Source organism: Cynocephalus volans, chromosome 12, assembly GCF_027409185.1.
Source record: "Cynocephalus volans isolate mCynVol1 chromosome 12, mCynVol1.pri, whole genome shotgun sequence".
In the NCBI taxonomy this organism is placed as follows: Eukaryota; Metazoa; Chordata; class Mammalia; order Dermoptera; family Cynocephalidae; genus Cynocephalus; species Cynocephalus volans.
Window position 1 is genome coordinate 48,959,964 of NC_084471.1, and position 27,765 is coordinate 48,987,728.

Genomic DNA, 27,765 nt, shown 5'->3' on the forward strand with positions numbered 1-27,765 from the left:
GCCTCAAGAGCTTTTTGAAGTGCCATGTTTTCATGTTTTCACAGTAGTACCTTGGTATCCAGGGGGAAGGGTGGAGATTGGTTCCAGAACCCTCCATGGGTAACTAAGTTCTCAGATGCTCAAGTCCCTTATATAAAATGGCATAATATTTGCATATAACCTAAGCACATCCTCTCATACATTTTAAATCATCTATAGATTATTTATAATGCCTAAAACAATGCCTACATGTCACCTGATTTGCATGGATTCATCTTAGTACTTGGCATGTGGCAAATCCAAGTTTTGTTTTTTGGAACTTAGTGAAATTCTTTTTTTTCCCAAATATTTTCTATCTGCATTTGGTTTAATCCATGGATGCAGAACCCACAGATACAGAGGGCCAACTATACAGTCACATTGGGGTTTAGAGCTTCAACATATAAATTTTGGGGAGGAGACAATTCAGTCCATAGCAATAGGTATAAGAAATGATACTAAATTTCTGCTACAGATATGGAATGTTGGTTTTGTCCACTGGAGAAGTTTGGCTCATCGAGTTTCATACCATTTACTAGCTACCTTTATTAATATTAATAAAAATTGACAGGGTATATCTCAATGTATTTAAGAAGCTAAATGATCCTACACATTATCAGCCTACCAATTATTTTACAGCTTATTAAATATTTTTTAGTCTGTAAAACAAAAAGAATTGCTAAACAATTTAAAAGCTAAAAAAAGTTCTATTTTATACTATTGAAGACACACTCTAGATCATTCAGGAATTATTTCCCATATGAAGACAGAACCCATAAGAAAAAAAAAACAGTTAATAAAGAATAAATCTAAGTTACAAACCATTGAAATTCCTCCAACTGAAAAATGGCATTTGGGACTCACCCTCTCTTTCAAAATTACCCTTTAAAAAGCTTCAGAAATGCCCTGAAGGCTTCATCTACAACTACCATATTGGATTTGCTCTGCTTATATGCTGCAACCTCCCTTACAGGCTAAGGTTTGTTTTACACTTCGATCTGTTTTACATTTCAAAGTACATAAACAGCAGCATCAAAATTCTCAAAAACAGTAATGAAAGATTTCAAGACTAAAAGGTGGACCAGAGTACATTTTCCATTTGAAATCTCTGAGAAAGTTTCTGCCTAAATCCTCCATGCCCCCAGTGCCACAGTGCACAGAGTCACAGTTTAAAACTTTTTTAAACAGCTGATTTTATAAAAAATAATTTATCCTCAGATGATTATATCACTTTCATATTACCTGGCCATTTTTTTCTAAGGTTCTTTTTTCTTGTAATAATCTCTCAATATCTATCCAAGTTGAATTGTATATGGTTTGCTGAGAACTCACTTCCTACATTAGACAACCAAGTGAACAAAATAAATACCTGCTTCTCACCCCACAAAATTACAAGTGGATATTCCATAGTTTACAGCAAGGAGTTTTACTTCCTTTCATTATCTAATAAGATCATAGGATCTTAATGCCAAAGTAAATGCATTATGCTCTGATTATGATAACTGCTCAAAGTTCCTGAACCTTAGAAATGACAATTAACGAACAAGTAATCTCTGCATGTCTTTACAATGGAAAAGTCTAAAAATTTCTGAATGGATAAAAAAGCAGTCACAGTAACACTGGAAAGAGGAAAGGAAAAAATGTATTTTGACTATGTCTGCCTTATAGAGCATTTTGCTTTAATTGTCTTTTAGACACTTAACCCTAATTTACATAACTAGCCCTCAGTCTCAGTTGCTTGAAATGAAGCTATTTTGAAAAACCTTCTGATCTCAATATAAACTATTTTAGCTCTAAAGTTTATAGGAATGGTCACCTTTCTTTTAAAATTCCCTGATGGGCAGTGCTTTTGTCAGCAGTAATCCCCAGCTAGATTTTAATGAAATGTTCCTCACTTTCTCTATGGCCTTGGATTGCTATTTGGCTATAATTAACTCCAAATTGACAAATGGCTAGTGAAAGAAGCAATTCACTCCAAGAGGAGGATTATTACAACCATTATTTTGTTCTAAATACAGCTGCTCGGTTTAGAAAATACAGAAAAATACAAATTATTTATCTTGCTATATTAATTTCAAATAACCAAGGAAAAGAGAAGGAAGTATAAAAAGATTGCTGCCTTTCACTGTGGCTACATAGGAAAGTAAGCCACATTCAGGGGTGGGGGAAGAGCAAGCTCATATTTTTTAAAGCTTGGCACAGTCTTCTGAGCTGTAGCTGAGAGGAACCGACACCAAATCTTCATTTCATGTCCTATTACAATATAGCAAATCCTGTTGGTTCTCCTTCGAAAAAATATCCAGAATCTGCCCACTTCTTACCACCTCCACTGTTACCACTCTGATCCAATGCACTATTATTTCTCAGATTAATGCAGTTGCTTCCCTCTGCTTTGGCTTTTGTCCCCATCTCCTAACAATCTGTTTTACATGAGGCAGCCGATATGATCCCTTAAAAATATAAGTCACACCAGATCACATGCGCTATGGACTGAAATGTGTCCCTTCAAAATTTACACATTGAAGCACTAACCCCCAATATGATAGTATTTGGAGACGGGGATTTGGAAGGTAATTAGGTTTAGATGAGGTCATGAGGGGCGTCCTCAGGACAGCCCTCACCAGAATCTGACCATGATGACATTCTGATCCTGGACTTCAGCCTGCAGAACTATGAGAAAATAAATTTCTGTTGCTTAAGCCACCCAGACTATAGTATTTTGTTATGATAACCCAAGGTGACTAGGACAATGTCTCTGCTCAAAATGAAAGTGCATGTCTTTCAAAGGCTAGCCAACAAAAACCTTCACTATCTGGCACAGTTATCTCAAAGACTTCAACTCAAACTAATCTCAGTCTTATTCCCTCTGCCCCAGGCACACTGGTCTTCTTGCTGCTTCTCCAACAAGTCAAATGCCCTCCTCCCCTTTACACTTTCAGATTTTGACTTGTGTCACCATTTCAGCAAGGAACTTACTGACCATCCCCCCACAACATTTCTGATACTTATTAGCTTTATTTTGTTCATAGCAGTTATCACTTTCTAATATAACTACACACACTAAAAGTACTTCAAAAAGTTTGTTGAAAAATAGAATTAAAAGATAATACAAATCTTTCCATAAACTTTTTGAAGACCGTGTGTGTGTGTGTGTGTGTGTGTGTGTGTGTGTAAAACATATGTCTGCCTCTCTCCTCCCATTAAAATATAAGCCCAATAAAGACAGGGATTACTGTCTCTTTTGTTAACTGCTGATTTTCAAGTACCTAGTAGAACAGTGTCTAGCATATAGTAGATATTCAACAAATGCTTATCAAATCCACAAGTGACTGTTGTTCTCCTTTTAAAGAACACCAAGGGGAGGAAGACCTGATGAGCAACTAGATTCTTACTTCATTTTCAGATTGCAAAACCGCCCAGGTACAAAGGATAGCTTCTGAATAACCTCACCACGGGACTGGCAAGGTAACAAACCAAACACTCATTACATCTTCTGGGTACCAACCCACCCATTCATTTTTCACCAACAACTTCCTTCACATGGGTCCTTAATGAGAAAGGGGCTGCAACTATGGCTAAGTCATCTTTCAGCCCTTCCACTTATATTTACCAAAAAGGAGTTTTCTTGGCAGTTTATAATATATATCACCATTATTTCTTTGTTTATTCTGTTTAAAAGAATAAACATAAATAAAATAAATCATATTTTATTTGATTTACAAGGCAGCCAAAGCTATACCTTTTCTTCCTCTCTTATGTGCTGAAGATAATTTAAAAAGGAAAAAGTTGGGGATTACTCATTTATTCAACAAGCATTTATTGAGTGCCTACCTTGGACCAGGCACAGTTCTAGGGAGAGGGAATACAGAAGTGAACAAATAGACAAAAATACTTGCTCTTATAGAGCTTACATTCAGGGAGGGGAAGAGAAAGGGGTTGGACATAGATAATAAGGTAAATAAATAAAACACAAGCTGGGTGAGATAATAAAAAATGCTGTGGGGAAAAGTGAAGAGATACAGGAAGTGACCAACAAGGCTGTAATTTAAATGTGGTGGGGGGACAGAGAAGATCCCCACCGTGAAAGGTGGTATTTCAGCCATGCATATATATGAAGGAAAAGTATTCTAGGCTGAGAGAAGAAAAACGACAAAGGCCTTAGGTTGGAGCTTGTTTGGTGTGTTGGAGAAACAGTGCAGCTGAAACAGGAAGAGTGAATAGGAGCAAAGTAGGAGATGAGGTCAGAGTGGGCAGTGGCAGCGAGGGGCCAGATCATGCAGGGTCTTGCAGGCCAAGGGAAGAATTCTGGATTCAACTCCATGGGTAATAGGAAGCATTGGAATGATTGAGCAAGAGAACAATGTCACCAGATAAATCCAATACTCTTCACAAGAACTCTGTAAATTCAAATATTTTACATTTTTTCTCATACCCCTTTAACTTCAAATTTCATTCAGGTTGAACCCTTGTCCCAAACAAGAGAGCATGGTGGCTGGAATGAGCGAAATAGTTATGGAAATGGTGAGAAGTGCTCAGATTCTGGATATATTTGGGATGTGGAGCCAAAAGGATTTGTTGATTGATTGGACAAACGACATGAGAGAAAAAGAGTGTAAGCCCAAGGTTTTTTTGTTTGTTTGTTTTATTTTTTTACCAAAACAATAACAGTTTAAGATCTGGAACTCAAATTTGAACATGTTCATTTGATTGACTCATTAGGCATCCAAATGCAGAAGTCAATAGAATGTTGAAGTTTGGAGCTGAGGAGAGAGAACCAGGCTAGAGATTCAAATTTAGGAATTGTCAGCACCAGCAGATGGGATCTAAAGCCATAAAACTGATGAGATCACCAAGGGAGGTCTCCACTAATTTAAGTAGAATAGACAAGAGGTCCAAAACCGGAGTCCTGGTGCACTCAAGCATTAATAGCTAGAGAAATGAAAAAGAAAATAAAACAACAAAAAGACAGAAAAATTAGCTAGTGAGCAGGAGGAAAAAGAAAAAGCAGGAAAATGTGCTGTCCTGAAAGACAGTGCAAAACTGTGTTTCAAAGAGTTGGAGAGAACAACTGTGTCAGATACTGCTGACAGCTCTAGATGAAGACTGAGAATTGACCATTGGATTTAGCACTGTGGAGGCACTATTGAACTTGAAAAGTTTTAGTATAGCGTTGGGGGTAAAAGCCTGCTGTAGAGTGCATTCAGGAGACAAAGGAGAAAGAGAAATTGGACTCAGTATAGATAGACAACCCTTTCAAGCACTTTAGCTGTAAAAGGAAGGAGAGAAATGGTTCAGTAGTTGGAGCGGCTATGCATGTGTGTGACTAAATTGAGAGAAATAGCACCATATTTTTAATGCTGATAGGGAAAGATCCAATAAAGAGAGAAAATTGAAGACTCAGGAGAGAAGGGAGAATTGCTGAAGTGATATCCTTGAGCAGGTGAGAGGGGATGGACTGAGGTGCACAGAAGGAGGAGATGTCCATTACTGGAGCAATGCAAAGTGACCCACAGTAATAGGAAAGAAAGCAGAGTATAAGACACAGGGCTTATGCAATGACTGTATATGAAAATGCTGGAAACAGTTATTTCCTAACTTAATGGCAGTCGTAAGGGCCAGATACCTCTGTTGGAATATGTAAAATAATACCTTGGAGTTCTCTTCATAAATATGCCCTGATTAAGTTAAAACCCTAATTGAATTAGTGAAAATATACTTAGGAGTAAACCCAAGCTGTGAAGGTCTGAAATTCTTAAAACTAGAGAAGTGTTGAGGAAGGCAGTAATAAAATTGAACATGTAACAATATTGCCACACTAGCAAAACAATAAAAATTTCTCTTCTAATAGGTTTTAAGGTTCTAGTGGAAGAGGCCTCTTATTATCATTGCTGAGTAAAATGTGCATGGTAACTACTCAATAAATGCTAGTTGAATTAATTAGTTAATTCAGCCCTATAGTTGGTATGTGTTGCATTAAATTCTCTACTCAGTGCACGTCTAGTTTGCTAGTTTATAGCAGTAATAATCTCATGCATCATTCCCACTAAAATGCATTGTTTTCATTGATTTTTTTCTTTACTGTTCCATTTATTTATTTTTTTGCATTAATGTTTAAATATTTTAAACATTGAGCATCATATATATGTTTTGTTTATAAGTATAGTCTTGAAAGTGCACAGCACGTAATAGCTGTAAAATAGTTCAACAAGAACAGTTAAATGGCCATATTATAGAATAATTAAATGAAGGGATAAAATGCCTTGTTAGATTGTGTTAAAATCACTGTTAAATATTGAAATTACTGTGTCAATTTTTATCGTATTTGGTGTTGTTCAAGCACAAATAGTTGTCAGAGTGGGGGTTAGGAACACATAAAAATATTTCCCATTGAAAGAAATAACAGCTCTTTTGGTTTATGAGAAAATCACCATATAAAGGGTTTTTTTAAGAAATAAATTATCTTCATAAAATTAGAAGAGACTATACAAGTATTTTTTTGATTCCAAAGAGGGGAAAAAGGATAGTCACTTGATGAAACTTATTTCCATGGGACTTGGTAAATTAGAAGGCAAAGTACTGCCTCATCTAATTCCCTAAGAGGGTGCTAATAATGTTAAACCAAAGAAATATCCTTAAGTTAGTTTCCACCGAGATACCATACAATTTAATAGCTCTAGTGTAAGATTAAATATCTTGATTAGCTATGATTGAAGAAAGCATTTTGGAAGTGACTTCACATTATCCAGAATTAGACTAAACTATATAAAGACACCTCAGGGATTTTATTTTAACAAGCAGTATTACTTGAGGTCACTGACAAACATGTACATAATACTTAGTATTTACCTAATCAAAGGCAAAGCAAGAAAAGTCATATTTTAAAAAAAATTAAGATAAGTCTCAAATAATTCAACTATGGGATGCATGATTAAGACAGAAATAGTATTATATAATTGTCACCTTAAATTAAAAACAGCAAATATATCCACAAATTAAAGGGGAAAAAAGCATAACTGTAGAGTAAATGTTTAGTAGGCAATACAAATATTTTATAAGATATTTTATGAAAAACTTTACTACTTTAAGTAGCAAATCACCATCATCACCATCATCACCACCACAATAAAAAAGTGGATGTGCCTATCATAGCTTTAACAAAAATCAATCATTCAAGCTAGCCTTTCCTGTTTATGAATTTCCATAGAGCTATTCATTCCATAACTTATAATGGAAAATGTTGCTGGAGTCAACATTTTCCATTACAGAAAAATGTTGACTCCAGCAACATGATACATAGAACCCAAGTTATCTGTGGGCTTTCTTGACTACACAATTCTCAAAATGACATCTTCTCCCATTTCTTCTCCATCTCCAATTAAATTCCTGCCTCTTTTGTCAGGACTCAAGTAAAGATAAGGCTTCTCGTTATGTGCATTTCGTGCCTACAGTAGTGTACAGTGATCCCACACTCTTAACATGGTACTAAATATTTACCTTACAAAATTTTGATGCTTGATTATATTCCATATTGCATGAGTCTCTAATCCACTCATTCCTGTAAACACTGTATCCTCACCTCAGCAAAACCTCAATCTCCCTGAGGGCAGAAATCCTTGTTACAAAACACCTGTACTCCCTTTACAATCACAGTACTGTGCTAAGCAGGTAACTAATTCTTCATAAAAAGCACTGTCTTGAAAAGAAGCAATCAAGCAAACACCTTTATAAAACATTGATTTACAAATTACAGAGTAGCAGCAAAAAGAAACTGAAAACTATCTACCATAATTAATTGAAATCTAAGTAGGGTAAATAACAAAATATTCCAATACAAACCTAAGTCATTTTATATGCCACCTAATTAATTTGTAAAATATCTATGATGAAAACACTTTTGCAGTGTTCACATATATCTTCTGGTTAATGAAATTATGAGTTATAAGATATAAGACATGCACCTCTTTATATTTTTTTGTTTCCGAATTTTCTACAAATACTATGTACTACTTTAACAGCAGTAAGAAATTAACAAAAGTAGCCAATGAATTATTCCTCTAGTAGTCAGATTATATGCTTTATTAAAGTGATCTACATTTCCATCTCTAAATTCTCAAAATTTCAGCAATCTGTTTCAGCAGTATCCCAAGACTCTGGAGCCAGACAGCCTGGGTTTGAATGCCAAATCCATTAATTCCTGCTGTGTGACCTCAGTACATTACTTAGTCACTGAGTGCCTACATTTCCTCATCTGGAAAATGAGAAAACAACAGGTACTACCTCAAAAGGCTGTGATAAAGATTAAATGGGTTAGAATATGCAAAGCCCTTAAAAGTGGCTCACATTTAGTAAACACAGACAGTTATCATCATTGTTCTTGTTGCCAATATGTTTTTGGGGAAAAATAACTTAATTCTTTATATTCTACAAGAACCTTCTTTTAAAGTAACACTCTAAGCCTCTGAGAGCTCTCACGAAAATAGGGCACATAGACATAGAAAGGCTCACTGTATTGTTTCAAGTCTACACTAGATATCTCATCACAACTTAACCTGAGAATAGAAAATCTCTGCAAACCTTACACAAATAGTTTAATTACTTAATTCAGAGATTTCAAAACAAATCCTCATATAGTGTACACTGGTTGCTTATTTTGGCTTAACAATAAATAATAAAGAAATATCTTTGTGTAACAGGAGAATACGTTGTAATCCTAACAGCAAGCATCAGAATTCCTCTTATGGACCTATTCTGACAAACTATTGCTGTGGAAACTCAGATCCTTAGATGAACTAGCTTGAGACAGACCCACAGTAGAGAAAGTTAAACTCCTCAGCATTAGAAATGAAAAAGAACTTGGGAAGAGAGGAGAGAAGAGAAAAGGTATTGCAGAGTTTATGACAGAACAGCAACATGAGTTTTAAGAAAAGGTGGATTCAATATTAAATTTTAAGTGTTTGTATGTTTGTTTGTCTTCACGATGTAACAATGACATTCACACATACACACATGCCCTCCAAAGCTTCAGTAAAGTTAGGACAACTGGTGGGGAGTTTTCTTATTTATTTATATATTTCAATTTTTGGTTTTCTAATGTAAATTAAAGAAAGAGATAAGTTCCATACCTCCTTTGACATGGTTTGGGACAGGGACAATCTGTGAGGTAAGGACGCTATCACTTAAGCAGAAACAGTTCTCCAGAGGTGAGCATAACTGGAAGGAACACAAGCGTGTCTCCCTCCCTCTCCTTTCCCAGAACCCTTCACGCCGTGAATTTCCAGAAATGCCATCTGTGGTCTATATTCACTTTCTCTAGTGACTGTCTCCCTGCCTGCCAGCCTCACCCCCATTTACTCTTGAGCATACCTGTCAATCAAGCCTTTGCTCTAGGACTGTTCTTGTCAAGGTCGCTGGTGACCTTCATACTGCTACCATCAATAAATGGTCAATTCTCATCTAATTTGACTTATCACGATTTATTGCTTGCTCTTTGAAATGATTTCTTCACTACATGCCTGGGACACCACAAACACTGGGTTTCCTTAGTTCCTCAACAAGTTGATCCTTCTCAGTAGTCTTTACTATCTCCTGTTCTCTCTAACATCCAAACACTGGACCAGTCCCATCTTGTTCCTATTCTCTTTTCTAGCTGCTCTCACTGCTTTGCGGATGCCAGCCTCATAGATTTATATATCAAAATATGCTAGCAAATTATTCACCCAAACTCCATATTTATAAATTCAACTTTCTACTTGACTTTCTTACAAACATCAAGGTGCCATTTAAATGTTAAATAGGCATGTCAGTCTCAAAAATTATCTCCTTTCACAATCCTTCTGCCTCAGTAAATGGCATTCCATCCTTGTAGTTCTGAGGCCCGGAGTCTCAGAGTCGCCCTTGCAGCCTCTCTTTCTCTTACAGCCACATCCTGCCCATCAGTAAATTCTGTTGTATCTATCTTCAGTATATCTCCAGAATTGGACTACTTCTGACGGCCTCACCGTTAACATCCTGGTCTAAGCAACCGTCATATTTCAGCTGAATTATGTCAAGGCCTCTTAATCAGTTTTCATGCCTCTTCCCTTTTCCTCCTTTACCAGGGTCTCTCAACCTCAGCTCTGTGGACATTTTGGGCTAGATAACTCCTTGTTACGAAGGGCTACCCTGTGCATTATAGATTGCTTAGCAGTAGGCTTCTACTCACTAAATGCTAGTAGCATACACCCTACCCACCCTCAGGTTGTGACAAATGAAAATGTCTCCAGAGGGACAAAATTGTCCCCAGGTGAGAACCATTGCTTCTCAATGTATCCTCAACCTAGCAACAAGAATGACACTTTACAACATAAGCCAGATTATATAATGCCTCTGCTCAACACTGACCAATCAATTTCCATACCACAAAACAAGAAGGAAGGAAGGAAGGAAGAAAAGAAGGAAGGAAGGAAGGAAGGAAGGAAGGAAGGAAGGAAGGAAGGAAGGAAGGAAGGAAGGAAGGAAGGAAGGAAGGAAGGAAGGAAGGAAGCAAAGAAGGAAGGAAGAAGGAAGGACGAAGTCTTAATCACCATCTGCTAGCTCTCTGTGATCTGCCACCCACCCATTCCTCCCTCACCTTATCACCCACTTCTCACCCCTTCATTCACTCTGCTCCAGTCACTACTTGCCTCTTTGCTGTTCCTCAAATACACCAGGAAAGTTAACACCTCAATGTCTAGGCACCTCTGTCCATGGCATCCACTGGGCTTACACCTTCACTCCCTTGAGTTCTTCACTCAAAAGTCACCTTCCCAGTAAAGTTTTCTATGACTGCACAGAATAAGTCCTAGTGTTCTATAGCACTGTAGGGAGATTACAGTTAACAACAATTTACTGTATAATTTCAAATAGCTAATAGAGAGGATTTTGAATGTTCCCAACATAAAAAAATGACAAATGTTTGAACTGATGGATATGCTAATTACCCTAATTTGATCACTGCACATTGTACACATGTATCCAAATATCACAATGCACCCCATAAATATACGAAATTATTATGTGTGAATTAAGTAAGAATAAATTTAACAAATTGGGAAAAAACAATACCTTTCTCATGCCCCATCTGCCCCCCATGCATCCCATCGTTCTATTCTAGCTTTATTTTTAATGTCACTTTTCTCCTTCTCATATGTTATTTATATGTTAGTAATTGCTTTAATGTCTGTCTCTACCTAATAGAATGTAAGCCCCTGGAGGGAGGGAATTTCTGCCTTTTTTATTCTCTGCTGTATCTACCTTTAGTAGAAAAGTGCCTATAATAGGCATTCAGTAAATGCTCATAGAATAAATGAAGGAAGGCAGGAAGGGTAGAACAGGTCTTGAAAACCATTTTAGATAGATCTGAAGGGTCAAGGCAGACTTGGCTGATATCCAGGATACATCTATATGCACCATTAACAAGAACCCAGTTGGTTTCCACAGAATGTATTTAAAATACAATTTGTATTATACAATGGTAAGTTAAGGATTTATCAGAATGCTTCTGGGATTTTTATGTAGGGGGTATTTAGAAAGCAAACTTATAAATCCATTAACATACAGATCTAAGTGTCTATAGATATATAAAACAGTAAAACTCTAAAAGAAATTTTTCAAAGAATCATGGGCTGTGATAACTCTCCTAGATACATAAAACAGAGTCTGCTGGAGTAAGTCAAATCATTCAATTATATACACCATAAGGTAGCTTACCAAGTAATAGTACAAGTGAACAAAGCTCTTTTCTGCAGATGAAAGCCTGCGTGGTTCAATTGTGAGTGAAACAGAGGAACAGAAATGCTTCCTGCTGCAAGCTGACAGTTACATGGAACCCCCTGAAGTTATAAATTGAGTTCCTCTGCTAATTACTGGTCTGAATGGGACAAAGAAGGATCCACATTTTATTTCTCTTGCTGAACTTGCAACATAAGCACTCATGAATTTACATTAGGGTCAAGCTGGGAAGTTCCCAGTCAGTTTTTGCTGGAGTAAAAAACAGTGTCACTTCCCATGCAAATGAGGTCAGGTATTCCTTTCCACCTTGGGTAACAGATTCTAATAGGGAAGTTAATACAGAGGTGAAAAGACAGAAAGAAAACAGAACAAAACAAAACACAGATCTTATTTGAAATAAAAATTTGCCTATGGAGTCTAAGAGCACATATTTTCAAAAAGACCTCAGAATTTTGTAATATCACTCATTAAAATTGTATGTCACACCCACTGATAACAATATCAACTATTCTACCTACCTTCTGAACTAACTACTTACTCATTGTAAGACCAATAAAGCTTCACAGCGGGCAGGTACTTTAATGAAATAGGCCCAGTTCTCCAGGGAGAAGAACTTGTGGTTCAAACACTAACACTTTTGATCAAGTAACACTTTATTCTTTCCAATGAGAAATACCTTTCATGTGGTTCCCAATCAAAAATGCTCTTGGGAAGGAGAAGAGATGAGGAGGGGTGAGAGGGGAACAAAGGACGGTTGTGATAGAATATTTCAAAACAGGTTTTCTGAGAAAGAAAAAATAACTTTAACATTTCTAATGCATGTATGTGCACTTTCTAACTCTCTGGAAAGTCATAGTTCATTCCCTGACAAAAGCAGCAGCCTCGTTCAAATCAGGATAACAAACAATTAATTCATTGCTTCTTTTGACCAACAATTATTGAACATATTCTCTTTATAAAAGGGAGAAATGTAAGAACATTCGCAGAGAACACAATCTCCATTATCCCCAAGTTTCTCTTCTCTCCCTTCTATTCTATTTACTATAATTGTGCACTAGAAATATGACTGAACAAAAATAACCTAAGGAATAACCAATACATTGAGACCTGACATCTGAAAATTTAGAAAGAGAAACTAATCAATGAGGGCGTTCTCCATGTAAAATATTGAATAGTTCTGGGAGTTATCAAGACCTAGTTTGAAAACCCAGCTCCTTCACTTACTGGCTGTCTAGATGAATGGAAAACTCCCTGGGTCTCAATTCCCTTTTGTGGAGAATGTTCTAACTGTACCTACCCACATCACATGGTAGTGATGGAGATTAGATGTGATGTTGGCAAGCACCCCTCCACAGTACATATTCAACAAATTATAGCTATTGGGGTTATCTTTTGAAACCCTAAACTTACATAATGCCTTTCTTAATTCCCATAAGCACTTATTGGCAAGACTCCAGAAACACTGTCTTATTTTACCTCTTCAGAAGAAATTATTTTTTATGCTCACCTTCACTAAAAATATAAACATCAGAATTTTCATGCTTCTGGATGTCTCAAATAAATGCATGAAGAAGAAATTCCACCTTCAAGGAGTCCTTCCAATAAAACAACCAAGAAAATTCTTACCTAGTTTTGGCAAAGAATAGGGCACTTTAAAGTAGTCTTCATAAAATTCTATTAATCTCTTTGTTATATGGAGAGCATAGTCCCCGGATCCTCTTCTGATAGCATCGGGTCTTGCATATAATCGTACCTAATTAAAAATATATATAAAAGTTACTTTAGCCTTTGGAACTCGAGTTTTATCTTCCCTGCAAAAATGAATCTACACAAATCACTTTGGATACTACAAAAATTAAGCAGAATTCTTGTTCATATATCAAAGCATGCTGTGCTTGAAAGAACCAAACTTAAACAATTGAGCTAACCAAGTTGAGCAAGTCACAATTTCATCGCTTTACAAGATGACACAGAGGAGATTTGTACACCTTGCATCAAAATAAATATCCAAAGTTATCACTTGCATGTGCTTGCTAGAGATATGAAGGTACCATGGATTAGTATAATGGGTCCCTGACTATGCAGAAAACAGGCAGGATATGGTGGCTGGGCAGGAGAGAAAATTCATGGTTTGTTAAAGACACTTGTAACACAATTTGGAAGTATTACCAGACTGAGAAAAAATGTATAATTTATGCTTCCTTCTTTTCTTTGGAATCAACTGTCCTTAGTCCCAATATGCAAAGTAGGGATAGAAAAAAAAAAAAAACTTTTCATGGACATAAGTAATCGCCATTCTGGAAGGCCGCCTGCAACTGCTCTTGGCATCAAACTCAGCTGAAGTAATTCATATTTCTAACACAATCAGGATACTTAGTATTGATTTTTAAAACAAGCATCATATATTGTCTAGTCCTTGGCCCAAAAAAGCCTAAAGCAAGTAACATAAAACTGAACAAACTAACAATTGTACAGAAAAGGTTAAAATGAGATTAGTTTTCATAAAGCTTTCATAAAGCTATCCAGCATCTCCCTTTCCAAAGGCTAAATCTACTTTTCACAGATGTAGTCCCTAATCCTCATATCAATTCTGTGAATAAGAAATATGCATTTTGTGGAGCAGTAGAAAGCACAGCAGCCTGGGAGTTGGATTTAGTCCAACGCTGCCACTAACTAAACTAGGTGATATTGAACAAATTACTTAACCTCTCTGGGTCTCAAAAGTTCTCATATATAAAATGAAGATATTGGCTACCATATGGCTGCTAAAGTGCTTTTCAGTTCTAAAACACATTACTTCCAATCCCATTTTACAGATAAGGGAGTTTGTGTTCTTTTTAAATCACTAGAAAAATAAATGGTTTATTCAGTATATGAAGAAGGATATTTATATTCAACAAGAAAACAAAAGAAAGTTGCATTCAATCATAATATAAAAATTGATTATACAATTAACTGTTTATTATACCTAAGGAGAGAGAACAGTGACGTGTATTATCAAAAAGAGTAGAAAGTCAAGAGAAATACATTCTGACTTTCTGTTAGAAGGACCTACAATTCAATAAGGTATTCACTAAATTCAATAACAATTATTTACTAAAATTATGAGGCTACTTCTCTCCCAGTAACTAAGCCAAATATTGTGTGTAGTTTACAGTCACCAACACCTTTGGCTGGCTGTAGTATAAAATCAAAAACTATCAGGAGAGACCACCTGCCGCAGCTGAAAATAAAAAACTATCAGGAGAGACCACCTGCCGCAGCTGAACTGAACACTCTTAGAGAGGCATGGTTAGGATTCCCTACCCCTGACATCAACTGTCTATAAATATTCAATGTCTTAAGTAAGGTTCCTAAGAAGCAGACCCTAAGGAAAGGATGCATGTACGAGTGATTAAATAAGGAAGTGCTCACAGGAGAAACATACAAGGGAGTGGAGGAAGGAGGATAAGGGAGGATAACAGGCCAGGTAAGGGTGCAATTTCACATGAAGTCCTGGACTCAGCCTGATCCACAGGGAGTTCTAAAGTGTGAGTTACACTGGTGAGTTTATGGTGCCTTGAGGCAACAAAACTAGACTTCCATACTTTTGCACCTCAGTCACTGGCTACTGGTTCAAAGGAAGGCTATAAAACCCTAGGTATTTCTGGTTGTTGGAGCAGTTGGGTGACACAGGTCCTGTGGCCCAAGGATAGCCCTTTGGAAAAGGTGTCAGGTATTAGCTATTAAAAGCAAAGCAGTGGGAGCTAGTGGATGGAAACACCAAAAAGGAAAAGGGATATAGTCTGTGCACCAGCAGCACCCACCAGAGACAATAATCATTCATTCATTCATGTATTCATTCAAACAATACATATTTATTTGACACCTGTTTGTACCAGGGCCTGGAAAAAGTATTTTTAATTTAACAATGAAAAAGACATGTTATCTAACCAAAGGAGATACTAAGCACTATTGAGACAAAAAGCGATGAAGATGTAATCATCATTCTCAAAGAGATTCTCATTTATTAGGTAAGTAATATAATGGCAATAGATAATGATACATGCCATATGAATGGTAAAATATAAATGGCAAATGGGCACTGAGGAAGAATGAATAGCTTTCAGAAAGCTCAAGGTGAAATAATTAGTAAATTCTTATTAAAACCATAACCAGAACTGCCGCAAAATGATGCAGAAAGGGTCACTGACTTTACTCTTAGGAAGAATCACTGATTTTGGTGGAAACACAGCCATTCCTATCAATCAATTCTACCAGTCACTCAAGTTATCTGTAGGCCCAGACAAGAAAAACATGACTAAATCAATCTGGTTGTCAAGATTTGATGGAAATGATCCAATTTGGGTGGGAAGATAAAACACACACACACATGCTTAGCACAGTGTCTTCTGTTGCTCATTCAAACATTTACTGCACACCTACTGTGTGCCAGGCATTGTACTAGGACATAGAAATAGACCAATAAAATTCCTACCACAAAACGACAAGACATTTATACTTACTGCTCTTAAGAGGTTCACAATATGTGGAAAACAAACAAATAAATCAACAACAAAAATACGATCTGAGAAGTGTAACAGTGTACTCTACCTTCCCTCCCATCACAAAGGATGATCTGACTAAGCTCCTCTCCAAGGCTAAGCCCTTCACATTCTATCCTCTCTTGTTGTTTCAAAGACAACATTCCCAAAATTCTCCCCTTTATCTCTCACATCACCAATTTATGCTTCCATACTGGATCATTCCCATCAGCAAAAAAAAATACCCTGTATTAGTTTAAAATAAATCTTTCTTGACCACAGTTCCTCCAGCTATGGTCTCCAGTCTTGCTCCTTGAAAGAGTTTTCCACTTAAGATGAACATTACAACCTGAGACAATAGGTGTAAGTAGGATGTTTGCCAGTTTATATTCCTTAATTCTAGTCTCTCTTGAACTCACTGCAACAAGGCTTTCATCCCCAGTAGTCTACCAAAACTTTTTTCTCACTAAGATCACTAATAGCCTCACAATGCCAAATTCAACACTTAGCTTTCAGTCAACATGCATAACCTATCAGCAATATTTGCAGAGCTGATCATTTCCTGTTCTCAAAACACTTTCTTCACTTGGTTTCTCTTACTTTCTCCTCTATCTCCCTAATCACTCCTTCTCAGTCTCCTGGCTCAAGCCATACACTTCTTCACTTCTCTGTCTACCCTCACTCCCTTGGAGATAAAATCTAGTCTCACAGTTGTAAATATCATTTAGATGCCAAACATTTACCTGAGAATTCCAGAATTCCAGACTTATTAATCTAACTTCCCACCTGACATCTCCACTTGGATATCTAATAGGCATCTCATACTTACTATATCTAAAACCAAACTCCTGATGTCACTCACAAAAACACGCACACACATACGTACACACACACACACACACACACACACACACACACACACACATCTACTCCTCCTAAAACCTTTCCCATCTCCATTAATGGCAAGTCCATCCTTCTTCCATACAGCTGCCCAGGCCCAGTGCTGAGGCATTATCCTTATTTTCCTTCTTTCTCTCACACTCCATGTTCAGTTGGTCAGCAAATCCTACTGGTCCCATATTAAAAATAAATCCAGAATCCAGCACTTCTTGCAAACTCACTACGTCCACTCCGGTACAAGCCTCCTCCATTTCTTGCCTGGATGACTGACTGCTGATGCCTCATCCTTCCTCTATACAGCAATCAAAATGTTCCTGTTAAAATGAGCATTAAATCATGTCACTCTTCTGCTTTTCCTCCTCCAGTGGTTTAATGTCTAGATCAGAGTAAAAGACCGTTTTTACAAGAGCCCCCAAATCCCTACACGAGTCTAGTCCTCTTTAGCTCTCTTGCTTCATTTCTTACTACTTTGCGCCATGATAACTGCAGTTCACTCGTACACTAGCTTCCTTGCCATTCCTCAAACATACCAGAGAGATTCCCCATCAAGGCTTTTGAGTTTCCCCCTAGATATCTCCATGGTTCACTCCTCCATCTTCTTTAGATACTTGTCTAAATATCTCACCCTCTGAGAAGCCTTCCCTCCTACCGCAGGACTCTCTATCCCCTTCCTTGCTTTATTGTTTCCTGAAATACTTATCACCATTTAACAAAAGATGTTTTACTTACTCATTTTGCTTCTTGTTTCCTTTTTTCCAAGAATGTAAATTGTATGAGGTCAATGATTTTTAGCTATTAGATCTAACCATATGAAAGTGCCATTTTTGTAGTTCAAAATATTTCATTCAATTTGCTTCTCAAGTGCCTGATACATAAACCTTTGATGAATGAATGAACAAATGAATAAATTTCATATGTATGTACAGGTCCTAAGGGAGTATATAATAAGGATTCATCTCAGAGGAGGGAATGTTTCAGCTGAATCTTTAAGGATAAGCTGGATGTTAGAAGCTACCAAGCGAAGGATGATATCCCAGATCAAATTAGTAATTTGTACTAAGGCAACAGCATTGACTGGATAGTACATGATCTTAAAGGGATTACTAAATATTGGAGCTTTATTATAATTAAGAATTCATGATAGAATACTAAGCTAGAAAGTGATAAAATCAGTTTTGCATTCCAGGAAGATCACATCAGTAACCTATACCAGGAGAACTGAGATATAGGAGGCTGCTTATTAAGACTGCTGGCAGAGAGACAAATTAGAAAAGTGAGGAAATAGACAGTGACAGGTGAGACTGAAGAAGTAAAGAGAAACTGCAAACCATATTGCAGAAGTGCCTGTAAACTGAATTGTAAAATATGAATTTAATGCTATGGGCACAAGCAAGTCATTTGAAGATTTTAAACCACAGACTATCATGATCAGAGTTAGATTGTAGCAGATTCCATTGGCTGTAGTGAAAATGATGAATTAGGAGGGAATAGGAAAAAATAAAACCAAATAAGTTAGACTATTGTGGAAGTCCGGGTGAAAGATGATGGTGGTTTGGACTAGAGAGATGGCAGTAGGGATGCAGAAAAATGGACAGATTTATTTAATTGGCCCTAACGCTCTGTTGAACAAGTCCTTTAGTTACCAACTAAAGCCAATTATAGTCACATTTTCACTTAAGAGCAATCATTCACCTTACCTGTACGCTAGTATCTCACTCCAGTGCACTGTTAGAACAAGTGAGACCTACTTGAAGAATTGGGTGGAAAGTCCAAAATAGTTCACAAACTGGTAATTCCTGTATGATTAATCAAGAACATGGTATAATAATTCACTTTCTACTGCGAAAAAAAATCATAGTTGTTTTCTTCTTTTATAGTAACTAGTATGATTCTATTTCATCATAACATACAAATTAAATCTTCATAAACACAGTTATCACTCAAAAGCAATAAAATATAATTTTATTATACCTGCTCATTTTCTGACATACCACGATAAGAACTTGGCTCTGAAAATGTAAATTGCCTACCAATCTTTATCTCTCCCTCTGCATAGTTTCTTCCAACAACCAGTATGATCAAACTCTATGGACATTTAGTCTAGTGGAAAAAACATTACACTAGGCATGGGTACCCAGGTTTCTGAGGCTCAGCTTTCTCACAAACTACTTCTGCTACCCTAAGAAAGGCAGTTAACTTCTCTAGGTCTCAGCTTCAAGTTCCTTCCAGGAGTAATAGTTTGTCATTATCTATTTATCATATCATGTCTGAGAGATTGGTGTGATATTAATTTGCCTAAATACTTCTCATCTTATTTGGTTAAGAAAATGATAAAGTTTCTTTTTCTTCACATAGTTTTGCTCTTTTACATCTTTTATTTCCCTTGAAAGTACAAATCAACTGCTCAGCTACCTTTTTCCATCCTTTACTCTTGAGTGTTCCTCTTTGTTTTTCTCTGAACTGTCCATGAACTTGGTACTGATTAGAAAGAAATAACTGTAGTAACCAACATGAAACAGAAAAAGTTGGCTTTGGAAGAATAGTCTCATGACACCATCCCCATGGTAATAGCTCATAGCAATGAGCTAAAGTGGAGGTGCTCCACATTTTCGATCCCTTAGAATAAAATGGGAGTGCCCTCCAGGGCTTTCTGTTAGACCCAGTCACCTTTACTCTGTAGTTTCATGGACTCTCTATACTTAGAGTATATTTGTTTTATTTCTTTATAGGGTTTTAAATAAATTTTACCTTTGAAAGGAAAAAAAATGCTAAAGGCAGATATCTTCAGTCCCTTCATTCACCTCACTTTTTCACAGAATCAGGATAGCAATAAGTTTCAGCCATCCTGACATTTGAGAGTGGCAATTTAGAGGACATGTTGGGAAGAATCCTGAAACCACATCTGGACTTGGCAGGAGAAAGTGCCATGGTCCATGAAATGCTGGCTGTGTACACAAGGGTAGGAGAGGCAGCACTGGTTCCAGATATGTGCCACTATTCAGATAGAATATTCCTTAAAAGGTGGTCAAAATAAAAGAGAACTTGAGAGAGATTCGAATTGATTTTGTCTCTAATAGCTGTGAAATTTATAATAAGAATATCAAAGACTGTTTAAGTATTTCATCAATGGGACATATATTTATTCAGTTAATAGTTAATAAGTGTCTATTAAGAGGCCACTGCTCTTGTGCTGTGTCCAAAGGTAAGCAGAAGACACGAGGTCTAATCATTCAGGGCACTTGCAGTCCAGTGAGGGAGATACAACAACAAGGTTCTATAATTTAGAATAACAAAGTGAATATAATTTACAATGGCAATTCAGAGAAGTTATCTCCATAGAGATGGTGATTCAGTGGAACAGGAACAGAGCACCATGGAAGTAAAGTTGAGCAATTACTCAGATTCTTACATATAAAGCTGTACCTTTCATTGCATTCAAGATTTCCAAATAAAGGCAAAACTACGTATATGATTGTAATATAATGCAAAAAAATGTAAGGAAACACATTCGTCAGAAATATTATAAAATCTACTAAATAATTTTACAGACTTTCTTCTAATAATTTAGAATACTTCACAGATTTCTTAAACATTTATCTTCACAAAATACCTGTGTAATAGGTGTGGAGTTAGCAATAAATTTTGATTTTATAGATGAAGAATTCGAAGAGATTTCCTATAGTCATTGAATTGCTTTAAAGGACAGTGAAGCTAAATCTCTGTGTCTGAAGCCTTTTGTCTACACTGTTTTAATTATTTGCTGTGTTAAAAATGAATTGTGGTAGTTGTTATATAATTGTGTGAAACTGTGTACAGTTTATGCCATACAGCCAAGGAAAAGGAAAAACATTTACAATGGTAGTACATCTGTTAAAAACCTGAATACCGTTTTCTCTGATTTGACATTTGTAATTTGGTACTTTAAGTTAAATAAACCTTCTGGCTTGCCAGAGTTACTCTCTGAGAAGATTTTATGTTGCAAGAGTACATAAGAAACTTTGGAAGACACGGTAATTATTTCATGGCTTTAAAATATCACTATAATAACAATAAGTTTACTTTTCTTTTCGTCTAACTGAAAAACCAATCCCTTTCTTTAATAATTGAAAAACCACCATGAGTTGTCACTAAATTCTCAGCCAATAAAGCTGAATTAATTCACCTATGTGAATATAATATGATTTCAGAGTTCTTCCTACAAATCATTAAAACAGAACAAGCCAGGGAGAAAGGAGCAGGTGCTTTTGGCACTAAATAGAAGACAAATATACTGATTCAAAGAGGAAAGGATGTTGTAAACAAGAAACTAAAAGCCCAAGAGTATTAGTCTTATTTAGAATTCAGAAGATAATTTTTTTCTAAGTAAAAGGGAAATACACACACAAAAAAAACTCTGACAGAAACAGAACCAATGCTCAGATGTAGGAATCAATAAACATAAAGAGGAGGCCGGAAGGGGAACGGGAGAGAACTGGCCTGGCTTGTGCAGGTGGTGGGGGTGGAGGTGACCAGAAGTTGTAAAGGGCTTGACATCTCAAGCAAAGGTCTAAATGTGTTGCTTTGAGAAACTGAGAGCCACTTCAGAGTATGAAGCAGAGTAACATGATTGAAAACAACAAAGGAAGATTATTTAGGCAACAGTATTTAAGACACTTTGGAACAAGGAGGCCAGTGAATAGAAAAGCATAATTTTAAAAGTGAAAAATTTGTTCCGTAGCTTTTGTAGTGAGTCAGCCAGTAATAGGCAGTCTCCATTACCACAGTCAAAGAACTCATTCTGAGAAGGAGGAGAATTTAGAATTGGGGACAGATGGGGAGGAAAGTCTTGGTGCTAAGTAGGCACATGGTGATATAAAAACCACAACTACCTCAAAACCTCTCATTCTAAAAACAAACACATTGCAGAAAGAAGTACTGGAGCCTCCCAGTGAATCTCACCTTGGAATCCATGCTACAGGCTCCTGTGACAGATACGTTGAGAAAATTACTTAAACATGTTTAGCGGGGCCTAAAACCAGCCTTATACTAAATTTCACTCCATAACAAATACTGTTATAAGGAGAATCCAGAGTACTGTCACTGATAAAGCTGCTCTGAAGGACTGTCCCTGCTTGGATTTTCCCCCTTTCCTCTTTATAGAATGTTGCTAAGGATTCATGAGAAAACCACTTACTGAAAATTCTGCGACAGGTTTGCTACAAACTGTGGGGTTCCGTCTGGGCACAGTGGCCCTAATTCTGTAGGTTTATAGGCTCACTATATTTGCAGTGTGTTCGTCTCATCTCTCTATAGGACCTTAAGTTCTTTATCATTGGGTCCATCTTTTCACACCTTCCTGTGTCTACTACAATGCCACACACCCAACAGGGACTGACAACATGTTGCTGGCTTCCATAAAACAGCAATAAACTTTGAAGGTCCTCATCCACTCTAGTACTAAAATGTCACTATAATAGATTGATAACATCCCCCTACTGCATTTTGCTTCAGGCAAAGAAATTAGCACTGTGGCAAACTGTACAGTCTCTTCTTGTAAATCACTTCACATTTATTTACTGGGCACAGTAGTTACCAGTGCACAGTGAGCGTGCAGGTTCAAGTTACTTACTTATAGGCTCTTCAACGAAAAGGCAGGGCTTTGCCATATTCCTACTACTGTTGTCACATTTTTCTAAGTATGTATGTGATCAGCTGAATGAGGGGTCCCAAAGATAGCTACACCTGAATCCCTGGAACCTGTGAATATTACCTTATATGGCAAAAAGGACTTTGCAGATATGATTAAGTTAAGAATCTTGAAGTGGAATACCATGAATTATCCAAGTGGGCCCTAAAAGTCATTGCCAATTGTCCGTATAAGAGGGAGGCAAAAGGAATTTTAACAACAAAAGAGGAAAGGCATTCAAATGACAAGCAAAGAGAAATGGGAAGATACAAAGATGGAGAAAGGGACCACGAGCCACCGAGGGCCAGGAATTCAGTTTAAGAAGCTGCAAAGGCAAGAAACAGGATCATCCTACAGAGCCTCTGGAGGGAAACCACATCATCCTCCAGAGCCCTGCAGACAACTTTATTTTAGCCTTGTAAAACTCATTTTGGATTTCTGATCTCCAGAACATTAAGAGAATAAATTTATGTTGTGTTAAGCCACTGAACTTGTAGTAATTTATTACAGCTGTGCTAGGAAACTAATAAGTTATAACTTCTTTACCTTCCTGCCAGTTAATTGACTACTTTGTATTAGATTTTAACCTTCTTGTGGGAGCACAGTTTATGTTGCTTTGTGCACCTCTCTCTCTATTGTAGGTATAATTCATTACAGCTTTGAAACTGCTACTTTTGGCACATTTGTCAACTGTATCACTACCAAGCATACGATATATTAATGCACAAGTTAGTACACATGCAAAAAACTGAAATAAATAAAAGACTCATCTACAGGGCTTTTTCTCCAAGTGCTGTCCCACAGTGTTTGCATCAAAAGCATCAGGGGTCTCTGTTTACAATTTGAATTCCTGGGACTACTCACACAAGAATTTCTGAATCATCTCTGTCAGGCAGGGCCCTAAAATTTGCATTTAACAAACTCACCATTGAATCATATGTACTCTAAATTTGAAGAACCATTGGCTTAATGTCACCTGAAGCAGCTTTTGTTCATTCAGCCCACAGCAAGCAAACTTCAAATCTTGAAAGAAATATTTAGCAAAAGCCTAACACATAGAAAAATGTATATACTGTTATTCCTTGAATCTCTTTCAACATCATAGTCTTTGATGAAGATACATTCAACATGGCTTTTATTATTTTTAACTCTAACAACTCATCTTTCTTTCTCCTGCACAATAAACAGTAAACAACAGATAAGTCAGATCCTATGTTTGGGAACCAGAAAAACTTGTGTAATCCTGTCACAGCCCATAGATAAAATGGTAACATTTAATCCCTCTCTGAGATAGAGTACCTCTTTTGTAGGAGACTGAATTGCAGTTTTTGGTTGTTTTGTTTTTGTTTTTGTTTTTTTGCAAGAGGGAATAAATTTAGAGAATTTCCTTATTAAACTATCTATTTTATGCCTGGTCAAATTTCTTCAGCAGGACTGACAGCCAAGCACATCTATTTGTAAATACAGGGGCTCAGTGCTGAGTTGAATTCAGCTTTGAGTTAGTTTGGCCCATCTGTCCTTTGATTCCCTGATTCCCAACTGCCTGCTGACCTCGCTTTTACATATGCCATCTTTCTCCGTAAATCAACACTTTCCAGACCCAACACAGCATCCTGCCTGCACCAGTCAGCTCTCCTGCACCTTTTAATGGTGCTGGCATCCTTCTGCCCCCCAGGGTCAGAACTTCAGGATTCATTTGTTCACTCATTCATTTAACAAATATTTATTGAGAGGCTACTCTATGCTGGGGACTTCTTCTAGGCATAGAGGATACAGAGTGAATTAAACAGATAGAAATCCCTACTATGAAGAGCTTATATTCTAACAGGAAAGACAGGTGATAAGCAAGCTAAATACTAACAATATATAGTATTTTAAATAATAATAAGTTTTCAACATAAAATTAAATCAAGGAAGGGGACGAAGAACTGCCAAAGGCCAGGGAAAGCTTCACTGAGAAGGTGATATTTGAAAAAATACATAAAGTAAATGAGAAGGTGAGAGATACGGGTATAGGTTTCTGAGGTAAATGAATTCTGAGAATAGCCACTTATCAATGTCCTTAAAATCTTCTTCATTTCAGTCCTCAAGCCTCTCCACTTAACTCTTTCTTTAAGGAAATTATAAAATGTTCCAATCAATTGAAAAGTACAGAGAATAATTGAAGATTACCCTTATAATCCAATCAGATATAATGTTGATTTTTTTCCACATTTGCTTCAGCTTTTTAAAAAATACGTGAAACATTACAATTCCCTGAGAACACACCCCCTTCACCTGATTCCACTCCCTCTTACTCTAAAATTAACCATGGCCATGAAGTACTGGCTTTCGTAATCAACTGCATGGTATATTTCCAATTCATGTGATATTTGTCCCTCAGTTTTCTCCAGCATTATACAATTGCCTTCAAAAGAGTTGTACCAGTTTACATCCCACCAGCACAGTCCCTTCCCCACATCCTCACCAAATTTTGTATTTTGAAATTTTTGTTAATCAATCGGTGAGAAATAGTGTTTCATGCTAGTTATAATTTGCATTTTTCTTTTTTTTTTTTTTTTAAGTTTTATTTTGTCGATATACATTGTGGCTGATTATTGCTCCCCATCACCAAAACCTCCCTCCCTTCTCCCTCCCCCCCTCCCCCCCAACAATGTCCTTTCTGTTTGCTTGTTGTATCAACTTCAAGTAGTTGTGGTTGTTATATCTTCTCCCCCCACCCCTGGTTTTTTTTTTTTTTTGTGTGTGTGTGTGTGTGTGTGTGTGTGTGTGTGTGTTCTGATAATAGTGAGGTTGAGCATAGTTTCATATGTTCATTGGCTCTTTAATTTTTCTCATTTGCAAACTGCCCTGTCTACAAACTCTATTTTACCATTGGATCCATTATCTTTTTCTTGTGATTTGTAGTAGTTCTTGCATATCCTAGATAGTAATTACTTGCCAATTTTGTAATTTATGAAGATCTTCTTCCAGTCTATGCTAGCCTTGTACATTATGTCCCTGATCAAACAGAATCTTTTACTTTGAACGTAGTTAAATATCAAACGTTCCCTTTAGGGACTGTACTTTCTAGGTCTTTTTAAAGAAATCTTTCACTGCCCTCAAGGTCAAAAAGATATTTTTCCTATATTTTCTTCTAAAAATTTTAGACTTCTGCTTTTCAAAGTCAGAGCTTTAACCCATGTGTAAAGTATTGTGTGAGTGATGTGAAGTTGAGATCTCATCTCATTTTTGTCTATGTGAATAATCAATTGTCTACGTAATACTTATTGAATAGTCTTGCCTTTTCCTTTGATTTATAATGCCCCTCTCTCATATGCTAAGTTCTCACATATGATTGAATCTCCATTGCTTTCTATTAGTCAGTATGTCTACCAATGTGCCAATAGCACATTCTGTAGGCACTAAAACCAAATAATAAATCTTGGAGTCTAGTAAAACAAGTATTATCTTCTTATTTTTTTAAAAGAAAATTCCTTATTATTCTGTATGAATTTTAGGATCATTTTCCACACTTAAGCACAAAATCCTACTGAGAATTTTCCTAGAATTATACTGAATTTGCATGTTAATCTGACATCTTCAAAACAGATCTTAACAATCCATGCCCATGGAAAATCTTTGATTTTTTCAGTCTTTGCCCCACTTTTAAGTTTTACAATTTCCTCCACATAAGCCTTGCACATCTTCTATTAGATTTACCTCTAGATACCTTATGGTTTGTTGTTGCCGTAAATGGGATTTGAAAAATATTCTAATCTATTATTTCTTATATTAGCCACCTATTGATTTTTATAAAGTGACTTTGAAACAAGTCAACTTGAATTAATTCTAATAGTTTTTCGTGTTGTTTTATATCAGCTTGGCAAAGTCAGGATTTCTAGAACAATGCCAAATAGGAGCAGTAAAAGAAGGCACGCTTATCTTATTTCTGGCTTTATTTGGAATGCTTCTACTGTTTCACTACCAACTATAATTCTTGCTGCAAGATAAGGAAGTTCTCTTCTATTCATTGCTTGCCAAGAATTGTGTTATGAATGGTGTTGGATTTTCCTAATTCTTTCTTCACATCTATTCTGATGATATGTCTCTCCTTTTTTTCCCAGTGATTTGTTAAGGTAGTGACTTATAGTAATGCGTTTTCTAGTGTTAAGCTGTTTGCTTTCCTGGAGGGAGGGAATGGGGGAAACTTACTTAATCATTTTGGGAAGATATCCTCTTTTGTTTAAGATAAAATTTAACTTTTCCCAAACAGTTAGGAAACATACCTAAACATGAAAGGGACCTTAGCCAGAGAATGGCCATATTTTGGGTAACTAAGACCAAGCAGAAAATTTCAGATAACCATTTACTGAGGAAATGATAATCATCAATTCCTTGAGGTTAGCAGAGGAACTGAGAAACTGACTGTATGGCTGAAACTGCCTGGGGATGAAATCATGCCCCAAAAGGATATTTCTCAAAAGTTTGTTTCTGTTGATCTCCCATTATATCCTCTTATGTTGATTTACTTTAGATGTTGCACACCTAAAATTAAGACTTGAAACTAAGTTTTCTTGTTTTCTTACCTTTCCTAATCAACTGCAAACTAGGGAATTCCAAGAGAAAGGCAAAGCACATTAGCTGATTATTAACTCATCTTCTTGCTTAAAGGAAATTTGCATCCAAATTAGTTAGAAGTGCGAGTCAGGTATTTTTATGTTCCAGTGACAGTCAACTGAGGTTATTGTCTTTGAGCTCTCCCTAGGAGATAAGGACTCCCACGCCAAGATGACATTAAGGGTTTGAAGCTGACCAGTCCACCAACTGCAGACTCCATGATGCCAAAGCACCCAGTTTGTCATGGGATCCTGACATCTAACTCAGACCTTCTACTGATCCTGTGACCAGCTCCCCCTTTGCCTACAGGAC

At 36.7% G+C, this 27,765-nt stretch overlaps 1 protein-coding gene across 1 annotated transcript in view; it reads right to left on the bottom strand.

Moving 5' to 3' along the window:
• Nucleotides 1-27,765, bottom strand: part of TRHDE (thyrotropin releasing hormone degrading enzyme) — a 394,124-nt gene that overhangs the window by 267,806 nt on the left and 98,553 nt on the right. Inside the window, exon 3 of the mRNA XM_063076143.1 lies at nucleotides 13,393-13,519. Within this exon, the coding sequence (XP_062932213.1) occupies nucleotides 13,393-13,519 (127 nt within the window). The remainder of the gene's footprint in view (nucleotides 1-13,392; nucleotides 13,520-27,765) is intronic.